At 37.6% G+C, this 17,832-nt stretch overlaps 1 protein-coding gene across 9 annotated transcripts in view; it reads right to left on the bottom strand.

Moving 5' to 3' along the window:
* LOC121320028 (liprin-alpha-2-like) overlaps window positions 1-17,832 on the bottom strand; it is a 178,838-nt gene that overhangs the window by 30,436 nt on the left and 130,570 nt on the right. For 8 of the 9 annotated variants that reach the window (XR_005950784.1, XR_005950785.1, XM_041258143.1 and 5 more), the window contains 6 exons: window positions 9,753-9,866; window positions 7,148-7,369; window positions 6,421-6,567; window positions 3,915-4,049; window positions 896-979; window positions 304-435 (listed from right to left, as the gene is read on the bottom strand). Coding sequence is in view for 7 of the 9 variants with exons in the window: in XM_041258143.1 (XP_041114077.1) it covers window positions 304-435; window positions 896-979; window positions 3,915-4,049; window positions 6,421-6,567; window positions 7,148-7,369; window positions 9,753-9,866 (834 nt within the window). In the remaining 2 variants the exon portion in view is untranslated. Of the gene's footprint in view, window positions 1-303; window positions 436-895; window positions 980-1,404; window positions 1,492-3,914; window positions 4,050-6,420; window positions 6,568-7,147; window positions 7,370-9,752; window positions 9,867-17,832 lie in introns of all 9 variants that reach the window. The other variant, XM_041258146.1, reaches the window with a different exon arrangement.

Here is a 17,832-nt window from a genome sequence, read left to right as displayed (position 1 = left end):
TTTCTACCGGGTCTACCCCGTTCAGACACATAGGCATTCCAAAAAACAAAATCTATCACCACAAGGGACCAATTTTACACTATCCAACTTATATTTTTCCCTCTGAATTTACAACTGAGTGATCAAAGTTTTGAATATGCAATATAATTCAGACTTCACTAGTAATGCAAGTCAATATAAATGTACCTCTTACTGAAATTACCAGTAAGAATTAATAATGTAGAAACGCCAATCACTGTACATGCAGCCACACAGCTTTAGAATTAACCATTCAAAAGCTGAATGCCGAAGTTGCTTCAATACCTTGTCTTCTAATGCAGCCATTCTTTCTTTGAGGTGGAGCTGAAGGCGCTCGTTTGACTCTGTCAGGAGCCGGTCCACAGTGTCTGACAGCCTCTTATTGTGCTCCTCATTCATTTTCTCTCGTTGCCGGGCCTGAGTCATACAAAAGCCTTAACAATTCTCAAGTGTATAAAAAAGCCCCATTATCTAGAAGATATTAATCAGTATTAGACAGAATAAAAGACCTATACTCACAGCATGCAGAACAGTACAAACCTATAACAAATGCCCACGTATTGGTTCAGCAACTGTTTTTTAAGATAAGGTATTGAATAGTTCAGTCGAGTTAAGTTACCACCTAAACTCACATTATGTAGACTAACTAACCAATTGGTCCCATGATCAAGCAAGCCTCCACTATGTAACCCAGAATGCATGTAGTCAGGTCACTATGATATGGATTCTGATAAGATTTGTTCATCTAAAATTTGAGGAGGTGTTCTCATGATACAAATAAAAATGTAACTGTAGGGAGGATAAAACAAATTTATAAAACTGAGGCGACGTGAAAAAGCATTGAAGGCTCTCTTGCACATGTAGAAGTGTGACTCACTCTTTGAAGCTCCTGGTTCTTCTCCTCAAGCTGCCCTTCCAAGTGCCTCATCCGCTCCTCAATGCTGCCGTGCCTCTCCTCAGCCTGTAACACACAGGGGAAGTCAGTGATTTTTTACAGCAACGTCAACTCTCATACAGGTATTAGAACAAGACAAAGAAGCCAAGCTACTACTATCCGCAAACTCAAGTTTAAAAAAAAAAAAAAAGTAAAAGAATATTAAGAAAAAAACCATATTCAAAACAGGCAGCTGAACAGCATTGCTTGAAATGTGTCAGCTTAAGAGGCCTGCTAATGACCAAGCATTAGCAAAATATGGTCGTTAATATTTCTATGAGCAATGAAAGTCAGCCAGATGTAACATGCAGCTTCTGCACGATGTGAACCACAAACCTGCTGTCTTTGGTAAAAAAGCTCTTTAAAAGCACTAAACCACACAATGATTGGCTACAACAGAAAAGTCTGATGGATTCTAATTAGCAATAGAAAGTAAAGTCCAGTAGGACTACCTTCCTAAGTATGGAGTTCATTTCTTGGAGTCTAGCTTCCATAACATACTGATACTCATCAGCTGAGGTAGAAGAGCTTGGATCATACTAACCGGTCAAGGAAAAGGAAAGGGACAAATTGAAGAATCAGAACTTAAGACACACACACACACACAGACAGGACACCAAATAAAACAGTACAGAATGTTTAAAAAGAAAAAGATTAAAAACTGCTGAACAAATTCAGCAGAGTATTTGTTAAATGTGAAGGTTGTGAATGACGTGCAGAGGCAAATTCAAGAGGTATGGAAGGAAGTTCACGGTTAGTAAAGCCTAGCCAGTAAACATGTTGCTTGCTGAAGCAAAAAATAAATAAAAGCGCAAGGCTTCATAAATACAGTATAGAATGAACATACATTAAACAAAACTTTGACAACCGGCAAGAACACTTTGATACATGGAGGCGTGGGCGTGGGATAAACATTTTCAAACACAAATGAAAGTCTTCATTGACTGTCTCTTTAATGCCCTGTGTCAAATATGTGAAATTTGATGTGCTTGATGATGTTCGAAAGAATTGTTATTTGTGGAGATTATGAATTTCATAGATTTAACAAGTAGCACACATATCCCTAGATATCTATTCTCTAGATATGCAAAACCCTAAAGATGGCATACTGGTGTAGGTGTACCTCCACCATACACATGTTGCCCGTGACATCTGCAGAAGGGAACAATGACAATGGGTTAGTAATACACGTTTGCCAATTTCAAACATCACTAATTGTGGGCAAATCGAACATTAATTTACCACAATATGGAATTTAAAATTTAAGAAATTCAAAACTGCAGACCCAATACTAAATGGTCTAGCTTTTGAACATCACGCCACCCCCTAAAATTTCAGTAGCCTGTTTAGTTAAACTGCAGACAATAGCAAAATAATCCTTTCTTCCTAAGAACCTGCTGGTAGAAACAAAAAAAAAAAAAAAAGGCTTTGCATTAGAAATAAGTCTTGTTTACAGATGCAAAAGGGAAAAGCATTACACAAATGATTTGTATTTTGTTTCCATCCATTTAAGTGAACATTACTTTTATAGCCACCATAAAATACCTTGAAATACAAGATTGCAAAAGTAAAGTGAAAATATAAAACAACAGTATGAAGACAAAAGATGTCAATTTATAGAACAAGAATCACAAGCATATATAAAGCACATTTGGTAATAATATAGCCCTTGGCAATCAGATATTTTATTGTTCAAGGGGCATTATCCAAAATAAGAAAATTGGGAGAAAATAGGGAATAAGTACACTTGAATATGCCTGCAGAGAAGGCCATTAAAAAAGCCACAAGAATACATCAGGTTTGAGGGCTTGAGATATTTACTGAGAAAAGCGAAGAAAGGAATGCCTGAAGAAAGCAAGCAGGAACCCTTGTTGGGCAGTGTTGAATTTAAATCAAGGGAAGTAATGTTAAAACTGTACAATGCACTGGTAAGACCTCATCTTGAATATTGTGTGCAGTTCTGGTCACCTCACTATAAAAAAGATATTGCTGCTCTAGTAAGAGTGCAAAGAAGAGCGACCAGAATTATTCCGGGCTTAAAAGGCATGTCATATGCAGACAGGCTAAAAGAATTGAATCTGTTCAGTCTTGAACAAAGAAGACTACGTGGCGACCTAATTCAAGCATTCAAAATTCTAAAAGGTATTGACAGTGTTGACCCAAGGGACTTTTTCAGCCTGAAAAAAGAAACAAGGACCAGGGGTCACAAATGGAGATTAGACAAAGGAGCATTCAGAACAGAAAATAGGAGGCACTTTTTTACACAGAGAATTGTAAGGGTCTGGAATCAACTCCCCAGTAATGCTGTTGAAGCTGACACCCTGGGATCCTTCAAAAAGCTGCTTGATGAGATTCTGGGATCAATAAGCTACTAACAACCAAATGAGCAAGATGGGCCGAATGGCCTCCTCTCGTTTGTAAACTTTCTTATGTTCTTATATACACAGACTAGGAGGTGAACTATGCATCAACAACTGCTACTGCAGAGTCGCTTACAATAGGACCTCGGTTTCACGTCTCCTCCGAAGGACAGAGCACAAGGAGTGTGGGTGAACCGGGAACCTCCTGGCATCAATCCCTTTTTCCTTTAACCACTGGACCACCAAGCCTCTACTAAAAGTTTTGCATTTTTTCTTTAATGTTAAACATCATTGGTTGTTAAGCACAGTTTTAATGCAGCTATTTTAAATCCCCTCAATGCATAAATGCTTTTCCCTCAAATTCATCAGCTTCTGTTTTGAGGTCAACTTGAAACAACGATTGGTGAAAGATCAGAGATCTTTCCAAAATGTCCACAACCAATGGTGTAATAAGTTAATCAAAATGTGCCAATAGCTGAACAATGATCCTCATTTCCTGTACTGACATGGATTGGCTACGGATTGTGACCTGTGACTTCACCCTGTATTGTTGAATTGGGTTGAAATGGGATTGGCAGCAGCGCAGTCTCTAAGGGCATCACCTTTGTGAGAGCTGCTATCCTCTGAGCCAGTTCAGCCTCCACTTCAGGCAGTGTCTCTGCCTTCCTCATGGTCTGCTGCAGCTTCTGCTCAGCCAGCTCCAGGCGCTCCTGCAACTGCCTGTTCTTTTCCTCCATCTACAATGGAGCACAAAGAAATCTGGTCAGGAAAGTTGGAGCTCTGGGGTGATTTCATTCTGCAAAAGAACTGCTCCGTCCTCCCGCTGCCTCCTCAAGACCCAGCTGTTTAGATTGCACATGTAGATCTCTTGATATACCCATCCTACTATGCACTGGGCTTGCCTAGCCTTACCACCACCTTACTGGACCCTCAGATAATGCACTATCCTTTCACTACTAATATGTAATTGTAGATATAACTTATTATAATCCCAACTTCTTGTATCCTATCTCGTACTGTATTTTAGTAATATTAGTTGCACTTATTGGAAACTATATTGTATTTAAATATGCAGTTCTACTTCTCCTTGCATTGTAACCATGCACTGCCCTGTAACACCTGAAAGTCGCCTTGAAAGAAGGCGTCTGCCAAATAAATCATAACAACAACAACAACCTCACCAGAGTATACTGAACCACCTCAGACTGCAGCATTTTAATATTTAGAATGACATACTGTACTGTATGTCTGTACTGTCCTATATATATATATATGCCTCAAAAAGCATGCTTGTTTAAAGTTACCTGAGCTATTAGAAGACACTTTTTTATGTATTAGAAAACTGTTTGAAGCGATTTAAGTTTGGAGCATTGTCTCCCCTATTTGTAAATCCTGACTGAATAGAACTATATATCTCAATTCAGAGATGCAACACAGGGCATACAATTTAACACTTATAGCAATCCATTTTTACAGCCCACTCTTTTACATCTTAGGAACATAGAGATCTTTCAGCAAGGATGACAGAGTCTGAATACAATCTTTTGGCGATTAGGGAATTACATGGAATGTAAACCTAAAGCTTGATCTTGGAGCAGCATATGTAAAGGCTTATAAGAATCTTGACTTTCAAGCCAGAACATTGGGTTGCCACAACTGAAGAGCTTCTGATCCCTCCCTCACTCTCTCCTTTACTCTTAGTATGTTAGTGGACTGACACTTGGTAGTCTATAAAGTCAGCCATCACCACCACTAGTGGGTTATAATACAAAATGTTCCAGTAGAAAAATCTACAAGACTTTTTCCTGCTTTTATTGCCCTTGATCTGAAATTTCCAGTGAGATCCTGTTTTCATTCAATTTACCAAGAGAATCAAAAGAATAAAGGGTTGCCTAAGGTCACACACAATGATTAACTTCACCTGTTGAGACCCAGAAACTGCTTTCTTATTTAAATTATTAGTGTAAATTATCTTAAGAAAATGCAACTCTTAAAATAAGCTATAAGTGTAGATTTGTAATGAGACTACTACTGTAGAATAACTCTTAGACAAATGCCATGACCTACACCTGACCTTACTGACTGGATTCTTTACATACTAATTCAACCTGGATCAATGCTTCTCCGTGATTAAAATTTCAAATGCAACTTATACAAAGCAAGCTTACATTCATTTTCTTCTCATTATTTGTTCTAAATGTATCCTACTTAATTAGCTTTGGTATCGTTTTCAATGGCCCCCAATATGTAGTTCTGTTTAGTTCACCTTTCCATCTTTATTAGGGTTGAAAACCCCTGCAAAGGTACTGTACATTCCTATAGATCATTCCTCTTCCCACAATGGTCTTCAGACATTGAAATCCCTGGATTCCCTGAGTTCAGTGACCCCTTTAGAGGAAATACTGAATCCCTTGTCATTTACATGTATCACAGTTTCAAAAAAGTTAAATGACCATACCATTTACTAAGCAGACTTCTTATTGAAAATGTTTAAAAAAAGAAAACTCTTAATGTGTGTTAACCAACCTGGTGGAGAGGGCTGGTCTGTGTTTTAATGCCAGATATGTTTCTATTTGACAAAACATTAAATGTTCAATTGCTCAATAGAAATTGTAAATCAAGGCAATACAGTACATTATATTTTTTTAAGACCTTAGTAGCCACACCAAAAAAAATGTCTTATAAGTGTTTATGTGCTGTTAAACTGAATATTTCTATCTGAAACTATGGCCAAAAGCTTCCCATTAACCTATAGAATTAACTCATGTTCGAATGAAACCTGCTAAATAATGTTACGTTAACATACTGAAATACATACCGCTTCGTAGTTTTTCATATACTTAACGAAATTGAAAAATGTGACATTTCAAAATCTAACATGAAATATTGTACTACTATTATGGCTTCTGGTAGACTTTTGAGATAGCCTTTTGTAGTTGATTACAGGACATTAAATATAATATATAAATGATGCTAATATATACATAATTTTTTTGTTTTAATTATGTCTGAAATTCTAGGTGATTCAAAACTTTTGGTCATAGCTGTATAGTCGTATTGTTAAACAAGCTTGTTTTCTTCTCGTCTATCACTGGGTGGACACTGGACCTGGCGCAGAAAGGCCTCCTTGTTTGCCAGCTCATTCTCTAACTTGTCATTCATGTCGTGCACCGAGGTGGACTCTCTCTGGGCACTGAGGTACCGCCTCTCCAGCGTGGTAATCCTCTCCTCCATGTCCTCCTTCTGGCACAGCGCCTGCACAAAGACAACAGCACATATTGTTGGGATAAAAAATGGCTTTTCAGGTACCCTCCCAACAAAGAAACACTCTAAGACTTGCAGAGTTATAATGGGGAAAGCATCTTAAAGACTTCAGTGATACTTCCCACTGTGCTTATGGAAACGGTGAGTTGAAGTTAAAAAGCTTTAAAACAATTGGACCTCACTGCATGAAGCTTTGATTTCAGTGTTCCAAACTCACTCAGCGCACTTGGACTGTGTAGCATGAATACTGACAAAGCAACGCCCGCTTACTTTTAAGAACAAAGTTAGGTACAGAGTGACTAATAGTGGTCCCTGTAGAGTCTATATTTGAAGGAGAATTCACTTAGCCAACTCATGAGCATCCAGCGTGCCCAAGAGTATTCACTGAAGACTTATCTAGGATGAGTTATACCTGGCGTTAGGGCGAGTATGGGGAACACTATCACATTAGTCATCTTTACTGGCAGATTATCAGACAGACAAAAATGTGAGAAGATACGCATTAAATACATAATCAAAGTATCATCTGACACTCTAACAGACACAGCATGAGTATCTGTTGATGTTTCACCTCTCGGTTGTCCCTCTGGTATTTGTTGCTCATCTCCTCGGACTTGAGCAGGTCCTTCCTGGCAGTCTCCAGCTCCAGCTCCACTTCTGAGACTCGTGAAGACAGGGAGGACATGCGCTCCTTCATCTGCACCAGCTCATAGTTCTGCTTCTCCAGGAGCTCCTGCAGCTCTACCACCTGGCTGGCCTCGTCAATAGAGTCGATGGAGCCGTTCGACAGGCGCTACACAAGGAGGAAACAAAGAGCCACTCTGTTAAACTGCAAGGATTATACAGTAGTGTGTAATTTATTGAGCTTTGCACACAAAAATATATCCATTTATTATAGAAATTAGCTACACTTTACATCTTACATGAAATTCATTCAAAACTAAAAACACAGCTAGGTCTGAAAGTGTCCGTAACACTAATATTTAGTATTGTCATCAATAACAGCTTGGTATCTTTTGACATTGTGTCTGTGTACTTTCTCAATCTCTGGTATAATTTGAAGTTGTATCTACAAACTCATTTGTACAGTTGGTACTTCTGTCAAGCATGGAGTCTACAGAAGCAATTGGGTGTTCTAATACATTTGCACACAACTGTAAATATTGATACATCAATGGATTTAAATAACACTCGTGTCAGTATCATGAAAAAGTATGACACCATGACCTTATTTCCAAAATTTAATACATTTTGGGAGAGCAGCTTTGATGATGTATATCCTTTGTGCAAACCTGTTCTATACTGTAGATTAGGGGTTCTCAACCGGGGGTCTGTGGCCCCCCAGGGGGCCTTCAGGTTTCGAGGGGTCCTCCAAAAATAAACCAGAGAATGTGTTATTTTCCCTGCATGCTTGTGACACACTGAAACCTACTAGCTTCAGCATTGTGTTCAGTTCTGGTCACCTCACTACAAAAAGGATATTGCTGCTCTAGAAAGAGTGCAAAAGAAGAATTATTCCGGGTTTAAAAGGCATGTCATATGCAGACAGGCTAAAAGAATTGAATCTATTCAGTCTTGAACAAAGAAGACAATGTGGCGACCTAATTCAAGCATTCAGAATTCTAAAAGGTATTGACAATGTCAATCCAAGGGACTTTTTCGACCTGAAAAAAGAACCAAGGACCATGGGTCACAAATGGAGATTAGACAAAGGGGCATTCAGAACAGAAAATAGGAGGCACTTTTATACACAGTGAATAGCGAGGGTCTGCAATCAACTCCCCAGTAATGTTGTTGAAGCTGACACCCTGGGATCCTTCAAGAAGCTGCTTGATGAGATTCTGTGATAAGCTACTAACAACCAAATGAGCAAGATGGGCCGAATGGCCTCCTCTCGTTTGTAAACTTTCTTATGTTCTTATGTCATAAGCATCGGTAGAAATTAACTCATTCTCGGGTTTTGTATGGTATAATACAGCTATTTCAGGGGGAGCATGACAGATCACAAAGCAGAGGAAAAATCATTGGAAACACACACAATAAATATCTGATATGGATACACTGTTAATTTGACCCTCAGCATCAAAACAACAAAACCCACAGAATGCTGACACAGAACTTCCTTCAACAAGTTCAACCGTAAGGACTGAAGAATATCGAGGAGGTGGTGTTGTGAGTAACAAATATTAAGGAAATACGAAGACAGCTACTTGAATTTCACGGCAGTGTGTAATTTGTGCACAAGTACTGTTCAATGAATGTTTGAAACCCTCCAAACGAATATATAAACACAAGCAACAGAGATTTTTTGAGCGAAAGGCTAAAGAACTGCTTGGTGCTAAAGAGCCATAATGAAATCCACAACTACTGCGGATAAAAAGCTTGTAGTGTCATCATACATAGTGGCACAGAAAATTGGTAAAGCAAAAAAAAAAAAAAAATCGCCTACGATTGCTGAGGAGTTGATAATGCCGTGTGCCATTGAAATTGTAAAGGAAATGTTTGGAGAGCAGACGGCCAAGGAACTGGCAAAAATACCAATGTGAAATGACACTGTCAAACGACGGATAGCTTTGATGTGAGATGACATGCCTGTGTGCTTGGTGAAGCTACCTCCGAGTCTTGACAGGATTGTTGCTGAGCACCAGCAACAAGTTTCACATTGAGCATGTAAAAATAAAATAATTAATTTTGATGAGAACATTTTTCTGGATTTTAAGTTTTGGTAGCTTTCGATTACAAAGTTGGTCTGATATGTTTATTTATTTGCATCTATTTCATAGATGACCTATCTAGTGTGATCTTTTTCATTAAGAATTAGACAAAATATTTTTACAATGGCAGAACTTGAGATTGCATTTGACTAGGGAGTTAACACTTAATACGAAAAAGTGATCTGACATTTCTAAAATCTGCCTAGAGAAGACTTTGATTAAATCTCCCATCCAAAAATAGCAGCTCCAAAAAGCACAGAAATACCATGCTGTGGTACTGGCTGAGTCATCGTGAAGGGTCACCGACCCAGAGGTAAAAATGTTAGAAGCCTCCAACACGACTTTCTTGCGGCCATCTGACATTAGTAAAAATATCTGATATTTCATAACGATACCAATCTTTAAGGAAATGATGATGAGAAGAATCTAAAATGAATGAGGTGCTGTAGGATTAGGCCATACCTTTCCATGGACCTTCTGACTGGCTTCAGTTCCTTCAAGAAGCTCGGCTTCAGTTCCGTCCCCTGATGCAACTTTCCTCTGAATGTGTGCATTCTGCTCCCGTAAAGCTACAATCTGCAGTGGAACATAAAGCAATGTAGTTAGCACTCATATGACTGAAGTCTTCATTAGGAAGATCTATCAGATTATAAGTGTGGAACAGTTCAAATGTAAGACACAACACTACGGATAAGAGCTTTGGACACAACAGAATGATTATTTTTGTTGAGCATTTAAAGTTGAACATCAATTGGAATACAATATTACACTCCCCAGAACAGCTACTAATAAACCGTCATCCTTTGCTAAATATAGCCCACTGTCTCTGGGTAATAAGGAAGAATTCACAGCAGAGACACGGTATCATTCTACACAGTAGCGAGCCAACAGCTTCATTTGAACTTATAAAGTACTGCAGATTGATAAGCCCTAGTGGATTGTCCTCCCCTAGCCTGAGAGAGAGCAAAGGTCAATGCCGCCTTCCCAGAATGCTCCCAACCCAGATCAGGTCCATAGTTATTATATAGTTTTTACATGTTTCACCCACTGTGGTGCCAGATGCTCCAAAGTAGAACACAAGGGGTAACCCTGAGATTTCCCCCCAAGGAAACACCAGCTGAACGAATCAGGGTTACAGCACACAAATAGAACAAAGGATAACATTTGTCTGCTAAGGATATAGTGTAGCTGATGTACTGTAAGACCCTAACTATGCAGTGGTATTATACATTTTTTGTAAAGTTTGGAGAAGAATCTAGTGCAATTATAAAGCTGTATTTATAATGCTTCATCACAAACTCAATAAACTGTTAACTAAAAACTATTAAGAGTGTAATTACTGGCAATGGCAGATGATATTGTTCAGCTGACCTTGAAAAGTTTTGGTCTTGTTGCATTTTTCAGATTGCTTAAAGGCAAGCCTCATTTCAGACAATCCATGGTCAAATGAAGAGCATTCCATGCAAAACTTACTGAGCCCTATTCACAGAGCTTTAAAAAAAACATTTCATGAATGAAGATTTGAACAAAATGAAACCCCAAATAATAAAGATGTAGATGCATGCACATGAAACTTTAGTAAATCCATAAAAAACACACTATCATAATGACACAAATAAATCACAGTATTCTTTTTAAGAATGTGTTCCTTAAATGTAATTGATTTCGCCAGGCATAAAGTCAAATATATTAATGATTGCTGCATATCTTTACACACTCCAGTGACCGAGTGCTATAACAACTGACTTTATACTCTATCACAACTTTTCACTAATGTTCTTACTGTAGTTCTTAATGCTATGCTCTGAGCACAACTATCTTAACTTTTTTGTTTTTTAAACGTAAATGAGAAAACCACTGTAAAAGCCCAGGATGAAGGGACACCTGCTGTGTGATGAGCCTGGGGCTGTGATACACGAGTGGTTACTTCATTCCTTGTTTTGGCTTGCTGGTCTAATTTGGTTGGTACTTCATCAGCTCATGTACCCACAATCCTGCATGACAGATTTACTCACCACATTATTTTTACAAGAGCTAAACTTCAAGCATAAACTTAAGCCATATCACTTTAATGAGTTGAGTCATCATCCCAGCTGTATCTTGTATTTTTTTTTTTTTATATAATTGTAACATTTACATAAGAATAAATAAAAAGAAATGTTTTGACTTTAAGTCTTCCTCAGGGTCTTTACGACACTGCTTCTTTACCCATGACATCTATAAAACAGCAGGATTCAATGCCATTATTATCACAGCATAACCAGGAACACTATCAGTAATCCTCAAAACAAATTTCTATTTTAGTTCCACTGATTTTCACAGACTGTTGGAGTTTAGCGTACACTTTATTAGGATTGACGGAAAACCGTTGGTTTGTTGTGATCTGACACAGGTTTTTAATGTTGGGTAGGTAGGTAAGCAGATTTTTCTGGTTTGGGGTTTGTTGCACAAAGAAAGATTGGTACATCATACTGCTGCTGCTGCTGATAGACTACTACTACTACTTTATGGAGTACTGTGGTGACAGGGCTAAAAAGCACTGGAATTTCTCAGACAGAGTCAATGCGCCAACAAGATAAGGGAGAATAGAAAGACAGGCAACCTGTTGCATTCACAAAGAAGGGGACATTTTTATTTTACTCAGTACAATATTTATATTGGTAACTTCAGCACAGGAGCAAATGTAGTAGCATTGTAGTAACCATTTGTATCATTTACAGAACGATCCAATGATAAGTCCAACTGTACCTCGTACAGCACTCATTCCATTGGGTGATGCAGTTGGCAGTTATCCGTGTGTCCGTAACACATTCATTATCATATTGTCAAATGCAATGACTATAGTTGTAGGTCTCAAATGGAGATGCAGTCAACATGAATTCTTTGAACCACTTCTAAAAATAACAAAAATTGTCTTGTAAAAAGGTCAACTGCTATTAATTTCCCATAACTCAAGTTCAAATTCCAGTTCTGAAGCACATTTATTTACCTTACGGTAATTACTAACCCTCAAGTGCAGTTCACACACTGCTCCGACATGCCAAATGTATTGTACGCGCTTTCATCAATCAAAGACAGTATAAATGATGATTCCATATTACAAGCATGAGAAATAACACAGTAAAATGATGCTGCATAATTACCGTGATAAACTGTTATAAGAACTGCTTTTATTACTTGAATTTTGTTGTAATTGTTTTTTGTCAAAATACAATTAAATAGCATTTTTTGTCCTTGAAAAATTACACATTTTTTTTCTCTAAAAAAGAATATGATTCATTTTTTTACCTTTTCAAAAGGTTAAATCTCTGGGTGACAGATTTCTCAGTTTGAGTTAAGTGCAGCTGCAACCTGCTCAATCTTTCAAATTGCATTTTGCACCAGAATAATAGCTCCCTATTGCCTTCTTAAAAGAAAACACTTCAAGTGCTGAGTCTGCAGTACATATTTAATATATTAAAATTAGTCTAGGAAATAACTGAGTCAAAGTTGGATAGTAAATATGACTTTATATATTTTGTTTAAATACAGCTGATACAGCATAAGTAAATAAATAAATAAACAGAAAATGATTTTGAAGTTCATACTGTATAGCTAGCAAAGTTTTTCTCTGTCTCCGTCTGGTTTGCAGAGTGCTGCATAATCCAGTTTATATTTGCCCATCATATTTGTTTACATTGTCGAGTTTGTTTGAATTTCAGAAAGTCAGAAAACAGTGACAGTGACGTTTTAATCATCATTTTGATGTTAGGAGCATCTTTCTTTTGTAGTATGTTTTGTAAATAATTTTCTGTTGTGTCAAAAAATCGCTGCCTAGGAGGTCCAGATGTATATCTATATCAAAATTGGATGCCACTAGGGACAAACAGAAACAAGCATCTCCACAGGCACTTTGTCTCCAGTGTTTTTATAAAATTCAAGTACTTATATTTATGGTTTCATATAAATGAATCAGGGAACAGCTTTATTTAGTCACCTTCTGAGAGTTGACATAACATGGTCACTGCATAATTTATTACTGCTGTAGAGTATGATTCTCATAATTAATAGTTAAGAATTTTAAACCTCATACAGCACATTTTAAACTCTTAATATTGCGCTAACATACATACTTATGTTGACTGCATCCCCTTCTTAATCATACACTGTTTGTAAATATATTCAATGGTCTTAGCTTGGCCAGACCTTCCTGCGATCCTTTGGCATGCTTACTATAACCTGACCCCCAAAGACAACTGACTGTTGCAAGAAGTCTTTACAAGGTTTTCATCAACTCACTAAAAGCATTTCTTCCAGTTCCTGCTTTCACAAACCTGACTTGTATGCACAGATAAAGTAGTTATTCCTACATAACTTATGGCCCCAGCTCCTCCGTTGACTCCTGGTACTATGTCACACAGCTCGATAGGTGTGTAGCCAAGGTCCGGTTGAATCTACAGTAGTGTATGTGCTTTTCAGCAGCTTACAATTACCAGACACACTAAACCCTGTAACTTAAATTTATACACTATTTGAATTTCCTACTTGATACCCCTGTGTGCTCTGCAGTTAGAATCTAGCACTTTGTTGTTGATCTCTGAAGTGCTAATGAACTCTGATATTAACTTATCAAAGAGATGCTTTGATTAGTCCTACATTCTGACTTTGTGTCACATACTTGTCCTTAGTTTTGAAAGAGTATTACTTGGACATTTTAACTCAATCCTAACATGACTCAGAGGGAGAGATGTACTTAAAATGCAAGGATAGCATGCAGAGTATAATTTAAGGTAATTTTTTTTTCTTTGTTCTGCAGGTCGATGCTGGTGTCACTGAGCATGAATCTACAGTCTTTGCACACAGCATGGAGAAAGAAAGTATGCACAATCTTGTAATGTGCTTTAAGAAGCATGAAGAGTCCACTAAAATATGTTTGCAATTTTCATCTCTATACAATGTTCTGTGTGCAATCACACTGACGCTTTCAGATAAAAAGCCATAACGAACTAGACCTGCAAACACACCTTGTAACATTGCTAGTTCAGTGGAACTATCAAAAGGCACATCAGAAGGGACCTGCTTTACATGAACAACTGGAAAGCTGAGACCACAAATGAAGAACTTGTGGTTCACTACAAAATTAGTGCATGGCAATTTTCTTTGGCGGGACAATCTCATGCTGGGACAATCTCTGTAGGGGGGGTTATCACACATTTAGAGCGAGCTTTAATTGGCTTCATGTTGTAAACCCAATGAGGGGTTCGGAAACACGGGAGCCCAAGAGAGAGAGAGTTCAAAAATATATCTTGTTACCACACAGAGTTCAATCAGATCCGAGAGAGAGAGATGTGGAAACACGTGCAGTTGTTAAACAAAAATCAATATGCACCCTTCTAAGTGTGAGCGTCCTGTAAACAACACAAGCAGTCAAGATGCAGTACACACGGGGGAGCTTGAGGTTTTTACCCTGCCTCCAGCCCACAATGTTTTACCCAGAGAGTTGCTCAGAAAATACATTAAAAAAAATGACTTCTTCACAAACAAAGATCAATTGAATAGACCTCACTGTATATTTAGAAATGTAAAAGTAGGATGGCTCCGGCTTTGATTAGTCTGCCCTCAAGGGTCTTGATGTGTCTATAGTTCACTGCCTTTCTTCAGCCTATGCTGATAGAGTACCAGTAGCCATGCTAAGCAAGGAACAGACAACAAAGAACCCTTGAGATTTCCCAGAAAAGTTGAAGTCTCTAGCTCACTGCGCTTTTGGTTTAGCAGCAAGTTGTTTACACACACACACACACACACACACACACACACACACTATTTCCGGTTTTTAACAATCAATGCAAAAATAATGCATATGAAATATCTCGGCTCACGTGAATAGAAAGAACTGCCTAGAAGTAGTTGCTATGTGCACTGAACGATTCAGGGTTAGGGTTGTCTTCAGTTCTGATGACGAAGACGTGGAGTTCTGCAGTTTTGGAGCAGATGATACAGACTCTGCAGTCTGATTGATTACGCTTTCCCATTATGCTACAATCCGTATTTTTTTAAATTTATATTAAAACACTAACTCAGGCACCATTTTTTATATTGAACATTTGAATGCTATAGTACTACTTTGGAAGTTAATTTATTATTTCGTGTTGAGTTTTCACACTGGTCACTAGAATTTGTTACTTGCAGAGATCATGTGTTTATATATTTTTTAAATGTAGTAACTTTTAGTTTTGCATTTTTAACTTGTGTGGTTTTTCATGATGTGGTTTTGCACTGGAGACTACAGCTTTAAAGTTTATTGGTTTTGTGAAATTACAAAACAGAGAACATACTCAACTTTAAATATGTTAACTGCACTTCTTGATTCTTTATCGTCACTGCTGTGCTCTACCTTTGAATTTTAAGCATGCCTAACTGTAAATGCAATCCATCTACCTAATGTTTAAAATATTCACTGTAATAATGCTTATAATTTCGCTCCTGCATGAGTCAACCCTCCCCCCACCACACACACCTTTTCCTTAATGACAACTTTACGCCCCCTGGGCAAAGACTCTGCAGAAGCCGGTATATAAAATGTAACTAGTTATTTTAATATGCCTTTATCTACCATCATAATCCAACCTACTCTTTAATACAGAACTCAAATGGTGAGCAGCAAGTTCCTACTTTGAGTAAAATGCTGGTAGATATTGTTTATAGGTCAATACAATAACAAGGTATGTTCACAAAGCTGTAGGGCCAAATGCGGCCATTAACCATTTATTTTCTTGAAACTAGTGTATCTAGTGTAACATGCGGTACCAGGGCTCGCCAAATCGCTACCCCGACGTTCTGGGACAACCAAAAAAATCTGTCGGACAACGTGTCTTTACTCTATAACAAGATAACGTTCTGTGCTTTAATCAAACAGCATTTTCTCAAATCAAGATTCCGCTCACAGATCATCCCAGCAAAACACGTTTCGAAGGATCAATGTTTTTCATTGGTAATGCTTGAGTGATTTCCAAGGTGACGTGCACGTAAACATTGCTTGTAACCAAATCCCGCGAGGACTGCCTATCTATCTCGTCAGCGCACTACTGGTATGTGTCACATGACTGTGTCTGCTCTATGGAAACAAAAGTTAAAATGGGCACTACGCTAGCCAAAATATATACTTTTATATTGAAGGATTTTTTTTTTTTTTTTTTTTTTAAACAGTTACAGACTGTAATAAAAAACTACAGTACACTGCTTACCAAGATTCACATTTTGTTATTTTGTTGTTACCTTCATTAAATCATTTATGTTATTTCCCAACCCAGGGAAAAAAAAAAAAATCGAATACGATAGTTATTATCACTGACTTAGCAGTTATAATCACTGACTTAGATTTAGCACGTAGCATGCTGACATCGCTTTTCTAAAATGTACCGGTAATTTTATTTGAACTGTATGGTGCTTGCTTGTAACTTACAGCACCAACAGCCTCGGGTCCAAACCGTCAGCCCAGTGTACTACATCCTTGCTATATGGCTTTCATTATACAATTAAATACTTATTTAAAAACAAAACAATATAATACCTCATCAGCATAGACTGGGGTAGATTAGGAAAATGGCGCTGATAAACGGTGACTACCAACGTAGTTGAGAGTTGTTTGTTCTAATAAAATACTTGAAAGATTCACCCCTTGCTTCCTTCTCAAGTTACCACAAAAACAAAACAAACTGCTGCTGATGTTGGCTCGACAGCTCTATGCAACCGGCACGGCAACGCAACACTGATTGATTGGGAGATTGTACTGTGTTCTTCAATGAATAGGATATAGTCAGAATACTGGATGCAGCCACAAATAGGTACTGTACTTGTAATTCTACTTTTATTCACAATCTCACTGCTATTATTAGTATTACTAGTGCTAGTAGTGACAAATACTGTAATAATAAAGAAATCTAAAGATTAAAACAGTACTAACAATATTAATACATTTAGCGAATGCCTTTATCCAAGGTGATTTCCTTAACTTACTCCAGCAGCTTACATTGTTAGTTTTGGATTGTCCTTTTAGCGGACAAAGGGCTTTGGACCCAAACAGGGTTGTTATAGCTAGGGTGTACTGTACTTAGTATTTGATTAATATGGTTATACACAACACTTGCACATTTTAATATATAATGCGTGCACATTTGTTATTTCATTTTCATCAGCATTTAACAGAGGGTATAAAGAAGTTTGGATCAGAATCCAATATTATCCCTTACAAAAAAGTAACATACTGCAAGTCTACTTGTGCCAAAATTGTCTGGTTTTAGTATACTATTGGTACCATTATACTGTACTACTTTGGCACATTTATACTTGCAGTATACAACTTTGTATATTCTTTTTGTAAGTAATGCAACGTAGTTCTCAAATACTGGAGATTTCTTAGATCATATCTTACTTCTCTTTTGCTAGATATGCACCTCCAGATTCTGACAAATAGTTTTAGAAAACCAGGAGCAACTTCTGCTCTGGATCAAAAAGCTATAATGCTCTGTGGCTGCCCGTCTATGTTGATAACTATAAAAAACTA

The sequence above is a fragment of the Polyodon spathula genome, chromosome 8, assembly GCF_017654505.1.
Source record: "Polyodon spathula isolate WHYD16114869_AA chromosome 8, ASM1765450v1, whole genome shotgun sequence".
In the NCBI taxonomy this organism is placed as follows: Eukaryota; Metazoa; Chordata; class Actinopteri; order Acipenseriformes; family Polyodontidae; genus Polyodon; species Polyodon spathula.
The sequence above is the reverse complement of the archived record's forward strand: the minus strand, read 5'-3'. Positions and strand labels throughout refer to the sequence as shown.